Source organism: Nannobrachium achirus (assembly GCF_963921795.1).
Source record: "Nannobrachium achirus genome assembly, chromosome: 21".
In the NCBI taxonomy this organism is placed as follows: domain Eukaryota; kingdom Metazoa; phylum Chordata; class Actinopteri; order Myctophiformes; family Myctophidae; genus Nannobrachium; species Nannobrachium achirus.
In genome coordinates, this window is record NC_137828.1 from 41,405,628 (window position 1) to 41,422,846 (window position 17,219).

At 42.5% G+C, this 17,219-nt stretch overlaps 1 protein-coding gene across 1 annotated transcript in view; it reads left to right on the forward strand.

Annotated features, from left to right (window-relative positions):
- Nucleotides 1-3,218: 3,218 nt before the first annotated feature.
- pou6f2 (POU class 6 homeobox 2) overlaps nt 3,219-17,219 on the forward strand; it is a gene marked incomplete at both ends in the record, with an annotated part of 129,410 nt that continues 115,409 nt past the window's right edge. The window contains one exon of the mRNA XM_080751779.1: nt 3,219-3,390. Coding sequence (XP_080607905.1) covers nt 3,219-3,390 — 172 coding nt within the window. The remainder of the gene's footprint in view (nt 3,391-17,219) is intronic.

The following is a 17,219-nucleotide window of genomic DNA, read 5'->3' on the forward strand; positions in this document are numbered from 1 at the left end:
ATCCAATTTAATAACATATTATTCTTTGACTAAAAAAAAGAAAAAAAAAGTTAAGAGACTATTAATTATACATAGCCTATACTATTTTGTCGTTGTCGGGTGGAAACCTTGTATGTCCAAAACTGTTTGTTTTGTATTAATCATTGCAAGGTGTTGTGTGCTTGAAGATCTGCTATTTTCACTAGTTTTGTGCATCTTGTATGATGAAGCAGGGCTTTACTTCTGTAGTTCCATGAAATCATACAATTAATTGTGCACTTTAAATGACCTGTGACATGCTTACTGTTTTGTTATTTCGAGTAAATACAGTTGTTCTTTTTTTACATTAAACAAACCACTGCTATCTCTTTACATGTAACCACCTTCCTTCCCAAACCTGAACTCATTAACAACCCACAGTCTTGACTGCACACAGTTATTACTAGCTCAACCAGCTCGTTGTTTTGAAATGAGGTAATTAACAGCGATAGAAGAAGATGGAGGAAGACGTGTTATATGTTCCCATCCTCCTGCCTCTGAGGCCGGGGGAAGATTAGAGCTCTGATCTCATTCCCAGCACTTGTTTGGAGTCTGTCAGGAAGAGAAATGCCAGCATTAGAGCACTGCCGCCACACTCCTGTTATGATGAAATAAGGAGAAAAGAGGAAAAGGGAAAAGATGGAAGGATGGACAGAAAAGACCCTGCCCCCCCTCTTTTAAAGTGTCAGTGGCTTCTTTATTCTATTTTTCATTGAAGCTGTTGGGGCAAATATTCCCATCTTTTCCTGTATTTTTTCCCCCTCCCCACCCCACCGCCATACAAAAAGCCACCATTCTCATTTTGTTTTTTTCCACAGGTCTCGCAAACTCTGATGCCCCAGCGAAAATTACATTGTGAAACGGGTAGAACATTTCAGAGCTGCCCCTGCTCTCTCTCTCTCTCTCTCTCTCTCTCCCTCTCTCTCTCTCTCTCTCTCTCTCTCTCTCTCAGCTGTCCCTCTGAGCTTTCAAACAGCCAACAGACTGTGAAGAATAAATAATAAAAAACTATTGATTATTTTGATGACTGCAAGATTCAATTAGGTATTAATTTTGCCCTCCAGTGGACCTATCAAGCGGCTCAAAGGGAAGGAGGTAGTAGATGGGTGGGGGGAGTGGGGGGCTGGACCTAAATGCATGCAGAGCATAGGCCCCGTCTCAGACAGAGGGGAAAATGTGTTTACCTCGGCCCGGGCAGAGGGGTGCATTGATGCGCAGTGTTCCATTTTCCCATTCCTCTTTTAAGTGCTCCCCACAAATGAAGCCCTTGATGACTACTTGCAACATTGTTACCAGGGCATATACGAGTATTATTGACCTGTCCGGTGGCCGCGTTCTTATTTTTATTTACCCGATGACAGCTTAAACTATTCCTATTGATTAACATTTTCATAGATTATCATGTGTCACATCAAAGAGGCCCCCACTTCCCCTGACGAGCGCATTAAAAGGGGCCCCTCTGGGCAGCAACCCATCGACCACCCTGATAGGGCGGTTGTGATGGGGGGGGCGTGTTACCCCTCCCGTTTCCACCCGTTGTCCTACATGCAGGGGTCACCTGTCCTCCACTCAAATGTTATTTAGGCTGAAACCATGGTTCATAAATAAGAAAGCATAAAAAGAGAGGTTGTGTTTTGTTGTTGCCCTCCTCCCGTAGTACCGTCCTGCTGCTCTTTGTCTGTTTATGCCTGAAAAAGCCTTGGGGGAGGCTGAGCACTGTCTGAGGATCTCTCCGCTCAGAAGACACAAGGGAGAGGAGAGAGAGAGAGAGGGGGGGAGAGAGAGAGAGAGAGAGAGAGAGAGAGAGAGAGAGAGAGAGAGAGAAAGATAGAGGGAGGGGGAGGTAAAGAGAGAGGAGGTGACGTCTCCAGTGCTTGTCTTTGGAGGGGACTTTCTCCAGTAAGCAGTTCAGATACATGAAGGTCTAGGTGACTCCACTCCTCTCACTCTGTAGCAAGTATGAACTCTCCTGCTCCCTGCACTGTGCTGGTGGGCATGCTTTAGCTGGTGACTGATTTCTGGACGTTCTGAAATTACTTTTTATTTCTTTTTTTGCTTTCTGTTATCCTCTGGAGCTCTGTGTAGGTAAGGATACTCTCTGTTACGTGGAATTTGTTATTATTATTGTTGCCTTTATACATTTCTATATCAAAATTGTGATATTAATTTTGGAAGCCTATATTAAATTATGAGCTGTACAAATACAAATTAGGCCGCACATATAGTGTGACACATGGCATAATTTTATTTATGGAACTCGATTCAATTCAGTTAATATCTTTATAAGAGTGTTATTTAAAAAGTTTATCTTCTCCCAAACAGCATGTTTCCTAAAAGGTTTTTTGTTAAACTGTTACATTTCACTACACAATGTGTTATCTTCCTTTGCAAAGCCACAAATGGTCAGAGTTTCATATGTGTCATCATGTAGATCTTTCTCTTTGCATTGTCAACGTTGACTGAAATGGATTTTGTAGCATAGCTATCGTGATCATACCTGTAGCTTCAACTGTAGGCCTTCAGCTCCTGTTGCCTCAGTCTCCACTGCAAGATTTCACTCTCGACTCACACTTAGCAAAGACAATTAGTGTCCCATTATTCAATAAAAAAGAAAATATATATATATCCAATTAGCATGCATATTTTTTGTCGTCTTGTCTACTCTTCTTACATCCCCTCATTGGGGTGTAGCCAGGTGTCCCCCCCCCCTCCAGCCCATAGTGTCAGTGTACTGTTTACTGTGAAGATGTGGCACATGTGTCGTTAAAATGAGCCCTTGGAGATATATATATGTCTGTATCACCTTTAAGGCTGCGGGGTATAATGGCAAAAAGCCATGCGATCTGTAACAGCTCTTCAGCAAGCAGGCAGCAGCCACAGTAGCAGCATCAGCGAGGGAGGGAGAGAGGGAGAGAGAGAGAGAGAGAAGGAAAAGAGAGAGAGAGGGGGGAGGCAAAGAGTGATGAGTGAGCGGGATAGAGGGGAGAGAAGAAGCTCGGGGTACAGAGAGTGAGAGTGAGTGAAAAAGGGCAGAGAGACAGGAGCAGCCGGTGAGAGTGACACGGCGAGAGGCTGCAGCGTCTCTAACCAGGGTTTGTTTCTTTTTTCCCCCCCTCCCCCCCTCCCCTCCCGCGCCACCAACTCCGCCAACCACCTGGGCTCTCTCCCCTCCCTCCAGCAGCTCCCCTCCCCGGGATCCGATGATTACAGGGCAGCTGAGCAAGCCGCTGCTCTCCCTGCGCAGCGAGATGAGCGCGGCGGAACTCCGGGCGGACGACAAAGCGGCCACCCCAGACAGCGATCTCAACGATGAGCCCCTGCTCCTGTCCTCCGAGGCCACAGACAGAGAGGGCACCCCCAGCAAGCTGTACGGTAAGTGGAGAAAAAGACTCACACGCAAACACATGGCATAAAGCATCTCTTTTTCCCTGACTATTTATACAGGGTTGGTGCGCTTTTAGGGATGTTGAGGCAAAGTTGCCTGTTGGGACAGGTGTCCGTTGCGTCAGAGCATCAACTAAGTTGACAAGACTGTGTGTGTGCGTGTGCGTGTGTGCCTGTCCGTGTGCATGAATTTCCCAAAGTGGGGGGGGAGTGTTTCACATTGTCTTCGGGCGAGAATATATTTTGTGCACTTGACTTGAGCTGTGATCTTATCCTTGAAAAAGTAAAAGTACTTGCTTTTGTGTAGTAGTTGTGTTTCTGCTGTGTGCTGTGTGTGTGTGATGGTGAAATAGGCTGTAATCTCAGTGAGCATTTAGAATTTCAGTATGAGAGTCATTCACATAGTTTTACTCCAAATCCTGTGTGTTACAACATGTACAGTATATATAAAACACATTTACTGCATATGAAAAGATTATTCCACATACGTAGATGTGTCAGATAAGAGAGTAACTGTCACATATATTATGCTATGTATGTATTGCATCAAGACTGCTTCTTTTTTTTTAATTTAAACATTAAATTAAAATTTCCAAATTGAAATTTTACCTACCCCATTGTAGTCCGAGATGGTTTGTAGATCTATTCACAAGGCTTTTTTTTATTTCTTGGAGATGGAATAAATATGTATTTGTAATTTGTATTTTCATTTATAACAATAAAAGGAATGACTTACCATTTCTGCAAATTATAGCTATATCTTATCCATCTCTTAAGTGTGGAAATAAATTAATAATTATAACTTAATGTTATATTTCACATAAATACTAATAACAGATGATAATTTAACCTTTGAATGTATGTAATGTAAATAGTGTAATATGTGATAATCGTCCTCATTAATTCAGTGTTCAAACTCAATTTGAAATGAGTGTAAATGAACTACCTCATAATACTAGTGTAATATGAGCTTTGTTCGAGCACACTGTAATTGAACCATAAACCTAATAATGAATCAAATAGGGTAATGTGTTGGATCATTGAATCATCTTTTTTTATGTCATATAATTTAAGCATTCATGTTATTTCTTTATTATTAAGGATGCCTTCACATTCTTCCTCTTTCCATCATGAATTTCCATCAGATCTATTCATTGAAATATAACTAAAGTTTTGCATTTACACTACAGTAGATCTTGTTTAACAGGTTAGGATTAGGTACCTGCATGTTAAGGATAAAGCTGCAGCACTTGATTGCATTCTTTCAAAGAACCTTCACTGTTCTTGCACACATTGTAGCTTTTCATTGTAAGGTGCCGTGGAAATCTGTTGTTCTACATTTCTGACATGTACAGTGGTTATGTATCGTTTTGCACGTTTGTGCAAATTTGTAGAATGCTGGTTAAGAGAGCCTGTTAATCAAAATACAATCATTTACATTGCGTGTGTTCTATGAAACAAATGTACCGTATTAACGATTAGGTTAAACTGCCATCCCTGATCAAAAAAATTCTATTTATTATTATAACGTTATAACGGTCACTCTATTGTGATTGCATTTGGCCAACAATGTGACTTCTTGACAAGCGTATTAAGGTAGTCTTTGATGCTGTGGTGAATATGGAGCTACTGCCTGTTTGTGAGCTTCTTCTTCGTCTCTGCGCGCGCGTGTGTGTGTGTGTGTGTGTGTGTGTGTGTGTGTGTGTGTGTGTGTGTGTGTGTGTGTGTGTGTGTGTGTGTGTGTGTGTGTGTGTATGTGTGTGTGTGTGATTAGGGGTCATCAAGCATGCATGTCTTAACAGTGCTTAAATAAACTTTTCACGTTTTGGTGCATATAATCGATGTTGTGTTCATCATGAATTTATGCAAATTGTCATTGATAGTAGTAATGCTGTTATATATATATATATATTATATATATATTTTTTTAACTCTAGATTGAAGATCTGATTAAAATAGTATAAGTGTGCGTGAGTGCGTGGGTGCGTGCATGTGCGTGTGTGCGTGCGTGGTTGTGTGCGTGCGTTCATGTGTGTGAGGATGGTACTGGGAAGTATGTTTAAGAGAACAACACCTGCCTGAAGCCTAATTTATGCTGCATTGCGCGGCGGTATTGTGCATTATTTTAGGTCGGCTATATTTTGGGGAAGGATTGCCAAGCATTCGATCAAACCCAATCAACAGCAGTCTAGCTCTTTAGATGTACGTCTGCAGTATCCTGAGGCTTACAATCCAGAGTCTAAAAAAGGACAGCGAAACATGACATTTCTCTCAAAAAGCGTTGCAATTTTCTCTAATAAGCCTCAAGTCTCGCTCACCTCTTCCCATCTATGTCCAGTACACCAATCTCTGTGTCCATCACTCCCTCACTAGTCCTTGCTTTCTAGTTATGTCTATCAAGTCAGTTTAGTTGTCTGGTTATTTTTCTTTTTCTCTTTTTTTTTGGGGGGGGGGGGGGGGGGGGGGTGTTCAATGAACCGATGTTTCTACCCCCGTTTTCTCAAAGGGGAAGAAGGGGCATTTTGAAACATCGGTATGCTGTTGTTTTTCTTCTTCATTTATTTATCTTTCAAATTGATGTCCGTTGTAATCTTTTGGCAAAGTCCTCGTAATGTGGATGGCCGGGAAATGCTCTTAGGTTTGTGTCTGGCGGAGCTGTGTGGATGTGGATGGCATCACTCTGGCCGGTGGCCATGGCCCCGGGGCAGTGCCCTCAGCGGACTCACCAGACTGCCAGGCCTTAACTCACAGGCTGGCCTTGAAAACCGATGCTCACATGACCTGTCTGCAGGAAAACACAGGGGCCAACGGGAGATTTGTCACAGTTCTGCCTTCAACTACACAGAGATAGGGAGAGAGAGAGAGATTGAGAGAGAGAGAGAGAGAGAGAGAGAGAGAGAGAGAGAGAGAGATATGCTCACTTCTCAACACATTTTCTCACATGGCACGCGGATGAATTGAAGGGTTGAGATGATGTTACATGATGTGGAATTTTTAAAGATCTATTGTGGGATTGCCTGCTGTAACGGCGGCACCTGTGCTGTTCAGAGCACCGGGGGTTATACTTGTTTGAAGATGTTAACGTTTTAAGGTTTTCAACACTTTGATGGAACTGATGGATAATGGAAAACTGCCGCAACTTTAACTGTATTTCCGTAAGGATTATATTTAAGGTCTTCCCTGACTCATTAGGAAGTACAGCACTTAAAAAAAAGGTGGAGGAGGTGGAGAGCAAATACACATGACGCAGTTCACCTCCGGGTTTGAACCAATGAATTGCAATTAAGCCTGTGTCTGTGTGGTGCGCAAGCCAACTATTTAAACCAATAGGACTTAATTCCCATATCCACTTAAACTCCAAGCTTCATTGGATGTTGCAACGAGTTGTAAGCTTGTAAATATGTTATTTTTGAGTGGTGCCAGCTCCAACAATGACCGGGTGTGTATGTCTGTATGTCCATATGCCGTCCGTAGACACACACGGGCGCCTACAAATTCACACCCACAATTGAGACAGCGGCCCCACTTTGGGTAAGGGAGAACGATGTACTGCAGCTGTCAATGGAATCCTTATGGTAGGCATAGTAAAATACAGTAATTTCACTGGTTGAATATGAAGGCTGTAGGGATTTTATTTGTGTTCTAATAATGTGTCCCATTTGTTTAATTTGCCCTTTTTAATGTGATATAACTGCCATTGCAATATACAACCCACAACATACTATAATATATACTTCATCAGTGAGTCAAAAGTGCTAGCATTGGAAAGTGGCCAAATGGTACATATCATGGACACATCCCTTGAGGTTTTCATTACCCAGATACGCTTGTCTCTCATGTATAATTTAGGCTATTTATGTTGGGAAATTATCGCATCTATCGCATCTAGCTTCTTTCAAATGAAGTCTTGAAAGTTGAAGAAGTTGGGATCTTCAAAGTCGGGAACTTCAAATTCGGCGCTCGTAAATGCATAGCATTAAAGACAGTGATGTCACTATGAAAAGTGACAGGTTGTCTGCCGTCTCCCCTCTGCTCTGTTAACATTATGGTTAGGGTAAACCATTCAAGTGGCAAATTAAATGTGACACACATCATTTATTTAGAAATCAAGAAGATAGTTTGACAAAGACAGTCCATACATTTGGAAACATATTTTTATTTAAATCAATATTGTCTTCAGTTCATTCAAAAGGATTCTTTTAAAAGTAGGCTAACTACAGTTGAATTGCAATGACTTATATGGGCTGGCTTGCAGTACATCGTTCTCCCTTAGCCGAAGTGGGGCCGCTGTCTCAATTTGTTGGAGCCTGTGTGTCTATGTCTATGAGCACGGCCTCAACAGCTACAATACCGTTGGGTGACCTACCTTCAGTTGGTGCTGTTGAGCAGCCTTGAAGTAAATGGACATGTAAATGTAACATTGTTCCTCTAGTTCATATACTGTAGCTTAATGAAATGAACTCATCAAAGGCTGGTTTTTGCAGAATGTTTCCCAAATGTTATAGGGGTGTCCAAACCATTTTTCAAAGAGGGCCATATTTGAAAATAAGGCAAAAAACAACAGCCTGCACACATGGACCATGCTCCAAAGTAGAGTTGTTCCGATACCGCAATACCATATTGGAAAAGCTGACGATACTGCCTAAAATGATGGTATCAGCGAGTATGGCAGTGTGTGCCATTCTGATACCACTTAATTTATCACTGTCATATTTTGTTTGCTTCAGTTGATGTTGCATGACTGACTGTTTTACACTCTTACTGTACTATATTTTACTACTTTATTATAATTTTACTAACTTGTAGCTGAATCATTAATGGATTTATTTATGGTGGTTCTCAAACATTTTAATTTCAAGGACAACCATAACTCTGAGAGTACAAATGGAACCGAATGGACCCATATGGGTCCATTCGGTTCCATTTCTCCCTCAGTAAGGGTCCATTTGGAACCCCCTCAAGGAACCTGAGATCAGGACCGCACTTTGAGAACCACTGTCCTATAGCTTGTTTTAAATTACACACTGGTATTTGACTACCTGGTACTCTGTGTCGACCGATACACAAGTTATGGGTATCGGAATCGGTATCGGGAGGGAAATAATGGTATCGGTACCGGTACATTTCTAGTTTAACACATTTACCGCCACAGCCTGAGGAACCTGAAAAAATACCGCTGTCTCTCTCCGCCAGGCCCGAGGAACCCGAGAATTTAATATGCTTTAATCGCTATAAAACAATTGAAAGTATGATCGCCGATACGGATGTCCGGGACCGGAAACAGGGGGTGGGACAACCACCTGTCCCCGAACGCATTGCTTCCTTGTTAACGCTGGCTCAATGCTCAGAGCAGTGTGCGGACTTCATTGTTCTTGGATTCTGACGTCTGCCCGTCACCACGGCACCATGTTACTTTAGTGAGTGGATGTGTGCCATTGTTTTGTACTTTTTCTGTTTTGTATTCTTCTATGGAGATAATATTACTCTAATAGACCCCCATAATTTTAAAATTTTGTAGGGGGGAAAAGATCACGGCACCCCATCTTTAATGAATGAATGAATGAATGAATGAATGAACTTTATTTATATAGCACCTCTTCACAGCACGAATGCACAGAGTGCTTTACAGATACACAATAAAAAAGTAAGTTATTACTGATGTTATGATATTCCAGAATGAGAGGTACATTTAAAAAAAATAATAATAATGATCTCGAGTCCACAGCAGCTCTGACCGTGAGCACAGAGAGAGAGAGAGAGAGAGAGAGAGAGAGAGAGTGTTAATGAATGGACGCGCAAGCCAAATGACGTCATGATGATGTTATGATAACATCCTCCGGTGACTCCGGTGACGTTCAGAACTAGGCCAGATCACAGCCCATATGGGGATGATCTTGACGTCATTACCAGGACGTCATGTGGACTTTTTTGTTTGACAGGATTATTGTTATTGTTTGTAATGTTAGTTGAAATATGAGCATACCGGTATAAGGTTATATCTGGGACATATCTGACTAGTTATGATATTTATCTGGCCTCGATCGGACCCTCTCTGATTAATCCAGGACGTCCATTTTCGTGGGCAGGATTTATGTTGGTTGAAATCAGGTGATATTCTAGACCAGATCTGACTAGTCATGGTGTGTTGATCTGGCCCCAATCGAGACGTCACTGATTGGTCCAGGTCCTGACCGTGCTTGCATATCAGATTATGGTAAGAAAAGCACTTGTCCGGAATTCTCCTTTAACTATCTCACTAGTTAAATAAATAGTTCCACTATTGATAAGCATTTAAACCCTCCCTCTGATCTTCTTAGCCAAGCCTCATCCCCTAGGAGGAATTTGCCAAAAACAATGTTTAACAATAAAATCATAACAATCAGAGCTGACCTTCTGGCCTCTGATCTGTGGAATGTAAAATAAGAGCACTGTTTAGCTATAATGTGCTGTTTTCACTGAGATGATTTAAAATATAAAATAGTCCATAGGCATATTCATAGCTATGTACTGTAGGTATTTTTTAGGTATGACATTTTTTTCAGCCCCTGAAAGTTAAAAAAGGGTTAAACTGAACGGTAAATTTTACCTATTGTTTTAGAATGGACGATTTACTTTGCGGGCACTTGCAACAGGCAAGTGCCTCTGAGCCGTCTGAGCAGCCATCTGCTATAGGTGAAGCAGTAAAAGCAATTATCCCTCTGCTGGGGACCAGAAAATACTCCCTTCTCAAGCCGTCTTGTAAAAAAACCCTCACGCTCGCTTTGGTGAAGGGGTCACTTAAATGCTTGTCTGTGTATGTGTACAGGTTTCTTCTATTCTCTCCTCTCTCTTCTCAAGCCAAATCGCCCCCTTTGAAGACATCAACAGAAAAGATAATAAGATACTTGGAGCACAATTCCGTATTATATTCAGCAACTAAAGGCTCATCGCTTGTCAGTTTGCATTTAAAGATGTGATGCTTCTATCATCATGCTGTCAAAGAGAGGCGGGGCGGGAACGATGGAGGTACTCATTTTGTACATTTACGGTCTGTATGAAATGGCCTGCGTTTATACACGCTCTGCCAAAATCCTGAAGCGTTTTAGCAAAAGGTGACCTGCAGAGCCCCATCACCACCACCACCACCACAACCACTAACACTAAAACGCCAAAACAGAGAGAATTGGAGGTTGCTCAGAACAAAGCCTCTGTACACAACAACAATGACGAACGATTTTTTCAAAACACATTTTTGGACACTGCTCCTACAGATTTTGCCCTAAAATCACGCTAAGCGGTACACAGTATCTCTAAAGTCATGTCATCAACATGGATCTGTCCCATTTCCCATATTCCCTCCTGATTGGCTACGATTGCCTTCTAAAGTTTGTGTATGTGACGTGAGGGTCGCTTATCTCCTGATTAGGGAGTCTCTCTGGTTTTATCTATATTTCAGGCTGTTTTCTGCCTTTATTGATAGTACACAGTGGAGATAGACAGGAAAGAGAGAGAGAGAGAGAGACTGGGAGTGACGCGCAGCAAAGGTTGTCAAGATCGGGATTCAAACCTGCAACGCTGGAGCAAAGTCAGACTGCATTAGAACCTACAAGTGGTATGTGCCTGGACCTCTATAGGCCATCAGGCACCCAATACACACACTACAGATGTGCCATTTCTTCGGTATATTTACTGATGTCCTGCAAAAGATTTTTTCACACAGGTTTCTTGCCAGTGGCAGGACAAGTGAGGTTTTGAAATGGCACATCTGTACATGTTTGTGAGGTGGAGTAATAGTGACATAAACAGTGTGTACCTTCCACTTACTGCTATAGGTGGTAGGTGACTCCTCATGAAATCTTTCAAGCTTCAACTTTCTCTCTGGTCACCGACGTACCGGTATATACCGGTACATATTCACACAGATGCGCACAGACACAGAGACACATAGACGCAATTGCACACACGCGCGAGCGCGCACGCACAGCCGTAGGCACGCAGCCTTATTATTTGTGTGTAATCAGCTTAGTGAGTGGGATGGCATGGTGGGATAGACCTGCTTGCTGATGCAAAGAGGCTGGTTAATGTCATGTGGCCGGGTTAAGTAATAAAGTGGCATAAACCTAGCGCTGAATGGGCCACATTGAGTAAATAAGAGTGGATAAAGGAGGCAATGGGGGGGGGGGGGGCAGCGAGTATTTCCCTGGGAGGCGGATCTCATTATGGGGATTTCAGCTGTCTGCGTGTGCAAATGTGAAAACAGGCTTAATGCATTGCATGCCTAGAAAAACAGGTGTAACACATTCCCTAATGTGACCGTATACTGTAGCACGCAGGGGGATGCAGCCATACAGGCAGTCAAAGGAGACATGGGAGCAGGAAGCACTTGTCACAGAGGCAGAAAACCTCATCGCCCAGATCATACATTTTCACACAACACCAGTTTATAATGAAAATAGTCAAAATAATAATAATAATAATAATATTAGCCTATTAAGACCTGAGGCTGATTCTACAAATACCTTCCAAATCAGTAGTTCTCAAAGTTTTTTAATAATAATTCAATTCAAAAGTATTGACATTTCTTATAACACTTTCAAGATTATTTTTTATTATTTTCAAAAATGTTCAAAAATAGCCAATGCTCGAGCTCGAAATCATATACAGTACTGTAAGATAAGACAGGATAAGATAAAAAATAAGATAATACTTTATTGTTCAGAAGTAGCCTTAGACACTGAATGAATTCATTATTTGTTTGATTTTTTATGGTACAAGACGCGACTTAAGTTTTAACATACTGACAATAAAACGAGGAAAATCAAAGGGCGATGGGAGAAAGGCCTCAATCGCTCAGGACAGGGACTGTGTGCATGCGTGCGTGTGTGCGTGCGTGCTGTGAGCTTGTATATCTACTATTTTTGAATAGCCAACACTAAAATATAAAATTACACATATTTTCACAGTTTTAATGGGTTAATAGAAAAAGTATAAGAACACAAAGTATAAGAACGTAGCTTCAACTCCAACTGAACTTCAACTTCACTTTGTCATATCACAAGTTAACAGGTGTGATTCGTTCTCTCCATAAAATTGTTTTCTTCTACCTGTATATCATGGAAATTAATTCAGCAAATATTCTGGGCATACATATATATATATATATATATATATATATATATATATATATATATATATATATATTGCTCCATAGGCAATATCAATATGGCTTTCATGTAGAACTAACAAACCGCATAGATCTCCTGGCAACACGGACATGGCTCCGTGTTGTTGAAACAGTAATTGAAGCTGCAAAGGGTCACATTTTCAGAATGGAAATTACACAATCTCGTCTTTGACTTCTGGTGTTGAACCAGAGATGTAACCACCACGCGGCCCCCCTGTGTCCTTCACAAGCCTTTATTATTTATAACGCTACCGCTCTTTGAGCAATGACCAGTACTAATGCATAACCTTCTGTCCTTCTGGGCTGATTCACTTCCCTTTGAAACCAAAGATTGAGGCAGGGAGAAGTGGGTGGAGGGGGGGGGGGGGCGTAGGAGGGGGGGAGTGTAGTATAAGGGCAGTGGAGATCCAGGCTATCGAGAAGTTATTATGTTCCTTCCCCTTTATATCTGAGGAGGTTGGAATAACACGCCGGCGCTTCTTTTCGGAGGCGGGAATAGAGTTATGGGGCTTCAAAGCAATACTACATCCTGACGTCCCTCCTTCCTCTATATATGTGTGACTACTACGCCGCGGAATTGTCTTGTTTTGTGTGTGTGTGTGTTTGTGGGGTGGTGGGTGGGTGTCTGTCTTCTATAGTTTCATGATTATTTTTGCTTGTTTCCTGCTGTATACCCACGCCGTTGTGTAAATACCTTTAGCAACGAAGGGGGATTCGGTAACAAACCATTATAGATGTTGTGTTTGTGCGTGTGCGGGTGTGTGCACGTGCGTGTGCGTGTGCGTGTGTGTGTGTGTGTGTGTGTGTGTGTGCGCGTGTGCGTGTGCTTGTGCGTGTGCTGTGCGTGTGCGTGTGCGTGTGTGTGTGTGTTACATCAACTTCCCTGTGGGTGGATGGATTCTTAGTTTGTCTTTGACGTTGGTGTTGGAGGTGAGAAGCGGCACCAGTATACAAGCTGATGATGATGCCATGCCTGCAGTGATAGATTCCGTATAGCGCACGCGGCGCTGCCTGCCAGCGACGTGATCCATTGTTATAATGCATCTTAAGGAGACACGAGGCAAGGGTATAAGGGTACGGACAGGGGGGACAGGGGGTGGAGGAGGAGGTTCAGAGGGGTGGTAAGGGGGTAGAAAGTGGGACATAGGCAACATTAGTGTTGGATTGCCTGGGGGTCACTGGCTGATGTGTCAGGCATGACATGTGAGTGTCTAGGCCCCCCTCCCCTCCCCTCTCCTTCCCACACCACCAGGGCCTCAACCCCACCCTCACACCCCACTGGCTACCTCTCTAAATGTACACCACTTGCTCTCGCTTGGCTAGATGCGACACAGGGCCGTCAGAGAGCGATACAAATCCGAGACGAGTATTTATTGTGTTGTTTTCGACACAATTGCCAGTATTGACCGATTACGCCGTGCGACAAATGGCGGAATTAGACAATCTGCACGTTGTGAGTAGATTACTTAACCTGAGGCCGATTCTACAAATGCCTTCTAAATCAGTGGTTCTCCAAATTCTTTGTGGCAAGGACCCCCAAATCAATATGTAGATGGACCCCCATCTGACACTTTCAAGATTTTTAATGTTAAAAAACAGCAGATGTAGGCTATTTATATCTGCTATTTTTAGACTGTTTTTAATGTTGCTATATACAGAAGAATCACTTACCCTACCGTTAATATGGCTAATGTCATAAAACATGATCATTTCAACTAATCGCTGCAGTTCAGTTGCCTGAATCATTGACCAAAATCAGATACTGTAAGATAAGATAGGATAAGATAAAAAATATGATAATAGTAATACTTTATTGTTCAGAAGTAGCCTTAGACACAGAATGAATTCATTATTTGTTAGATTTTTTTATGGCACGAGACACAACTTAAGTTTTAACATACAGTTCTGACAATACAACAAGGAAAATCAAAGGGCGATGGGAGAAAGGCCTCAATCGCTCAGGACAGGGACTGTGTGTGTGCGTGTGTGCGCGTGCGTGCGTGCGTGCGTGCGTGCGTGCGTGCGTGTGTGCGTGTGTGTGTGTGTGGCACGCAACAGAATCCTATTTACCGCAAATATCCCTTAAGTAATTTTAAAAGGAGGAGCAATGGTGAGCAGACATCCCCTCTAAAAGGCTTAGAGCTCTCCGAGTGCTATATGCTTGATCTCTCTGTCCCGCCTTTCGCTCATGGCTGTAAAAGGATGAGGAATAATTTGGATTGTTATTTGGCCTCTCTCAACCCTGAGCTAATCAGGTTGACATTGCTTTGGGAATGAGGAGAACACTCCACAACAGATGTGCTCATGTGCAAAGTGTTCCAATCCCCCGAGAGTAGCACCCCCCCTCTCTATCTCTCTCTCTTTCCTACACTTCTTTTCCCTCTCCCTAGTAACTCTCTCCTCCCTCACTCTTCTCCCTTCCATCACCCCCTCTCCTTCTTGACCTTTGAAATGGGCATTGCCTCTTCTCACCCAATTTACCTCTTCTTGTGGCTGTAATGGTCCCATCTCCACTCCAGCGTCAGGGGAGAGACAGGTAAGCGCAGTACCGGAGCACTTTTCTTCTTCTACCTCATTTATACCTCAACATTATTTTCAATTTAGACAACGCACAAATCAGGCTTTAAAGAGAATGTTGTTGAAGACACGTGGCCACGAGTTGGAGCATATACTGTAAGTGTGACGAGGAAAAGGGCCCGCACCGCCATGTACATTTACACTCAAGATTTTCTTGAGGTGTATCGTTTCCTGCTGACAAGGTTTTGGTATCGAAGCAAAACACTATCTCACCATCTCCTCTATACGTCTCTTGTCCCTGAATTATTGTCAGTGTGTCAATTAGAGCCGAAGTTCTCAATTCTTTTGTGACCCGTGACCCACCCAAAAAAAAGTACTTTTGGCCCAGAAGGACCCACCAAACATTTTGTGCTGTAAAATAAACAATACATTCTTATTATACAGTCACAAAAAGTGAGATAATTAATATTTATATTGTTCATCGATACAGTATTACCCATTCTAGTCTTTAAATATAACCCTAGCATCCCTACTCTCAGGGGAACATTTGGCGAACATACATGTAGCAGATCTGCAAGCTCACGATGCTGATATTTGGTGTAGAGGGGAATAAAGAGCATACACAGGGTTTAATGCAACAGACAAGGCATGTGAAGATCACACTTTTATAACATGTTTCTATTTTTTTTACTTCTACTCCACTACATTTATTTGAAAACGTAAATCACTAGTTACTTTGTTGATCTTTATTATTATTACAAAGCATACAGTAACCACTTCAGCCCTATACATTTTGGCCATTTGAAAAAAGCTGATCTTTTACTTAAGTAAAACAAAATTGAGTACTTTTTCCACCACTGGCCACAACAGGTCTTTGCCACCTAAAGGCAAATACCTTGTGTCTCACCACACTTTTATTTCACCTATGAGGGTGGATTCAATGGGAATGGAGCTGTTTGATGCCTAATTGCGGATTTCTGCAAGAAACGCTCCATTCCCATTGAAATGAATTGGCAGTATCCACCCTCATAGGATTCCTCAACTCCGTAATTCTACCCCCATTGGCAGAATAATGGATGAGGCTGGATACTCTTCCCTGTGAAGGTCTGTGCCCTCGTTCTGTGGGAAATCAGCCTTTAATGTTGAGGCCTAGAGAAAGTAAGTGATTTGCCCCCTCATCCTGGTCCTGCGCTGGGCTCTTCATTAAGGAAATGACAGCTCTCATAGCCGCGGCACCAGCAGAGGCGGCCATAATGCAACTAATAGTATTACCTACTATAGCCACTCCAAAGCCAGTCTCTGGTGGTTTCCTCCAAAACACTATTGACCTATCTCCAGCCAGCAGCCTCTCCAAGCCCATATAGCCTATAAACAGAGTATTACTGTATGTCTCTGCAGGTCCAGAGGGAGCCGTCAGCCGTCTAACTAAAGAGCACCTGGGATTATTGGCAGCAGATTATGGCCTAGTGTTATTGTTAGTGTTGTAGTACTCAAGTCATTGACTCGTCTCGAGTCAGGACTCGAGTCCAAATTTTCATTGACTTGGTCTCGCTCTTAATTTGACTTGGACTCGACTCGGTCTCAGACCATTTGACTCGGGACTCGCCCCCCATGAGTCCACTCGAGTCGAGTCGAGTCACTACATAGTTGGGTCGTTTATGGCACTTCCGTGACCGTGGAGAGCAAAGGTCCGTTTCTCAATGAATTTGTCATCTAGGAGGGTTATTAACACTCGGGTGACTGAAAATAAAAAACTACCACTCTGACTGCATTTATAGGTCAAATTGACAGGTAAATTCTCTCCCTTTTTGCCCAGGAGAGCAAACCTCCTCCCCTACTGCCAGCGGGGATTCTATTGTCTGTTGTTCTGTTGACAATAGAACCCCCGCTGGCAGGGGGGAAGAGGTGTTGCTCTCCTGGGCAAAAAAATTAAAGAATCTACCTGTCAATTTGACCTATAAATGCAGTCAGAGTGGTATAAATTATTATTTCATACTTAGGAAATGTTTCAGAAGGGGAAAAAAAACTAGAACATATATCTTGAGTATTTAGGAAAAGTCATGGAAGGGGAAATTTCTGAGACCTTCACAGGGAGAATTATTGCACTTTGCAATCTCAAAATCGGCCAAAATTACCT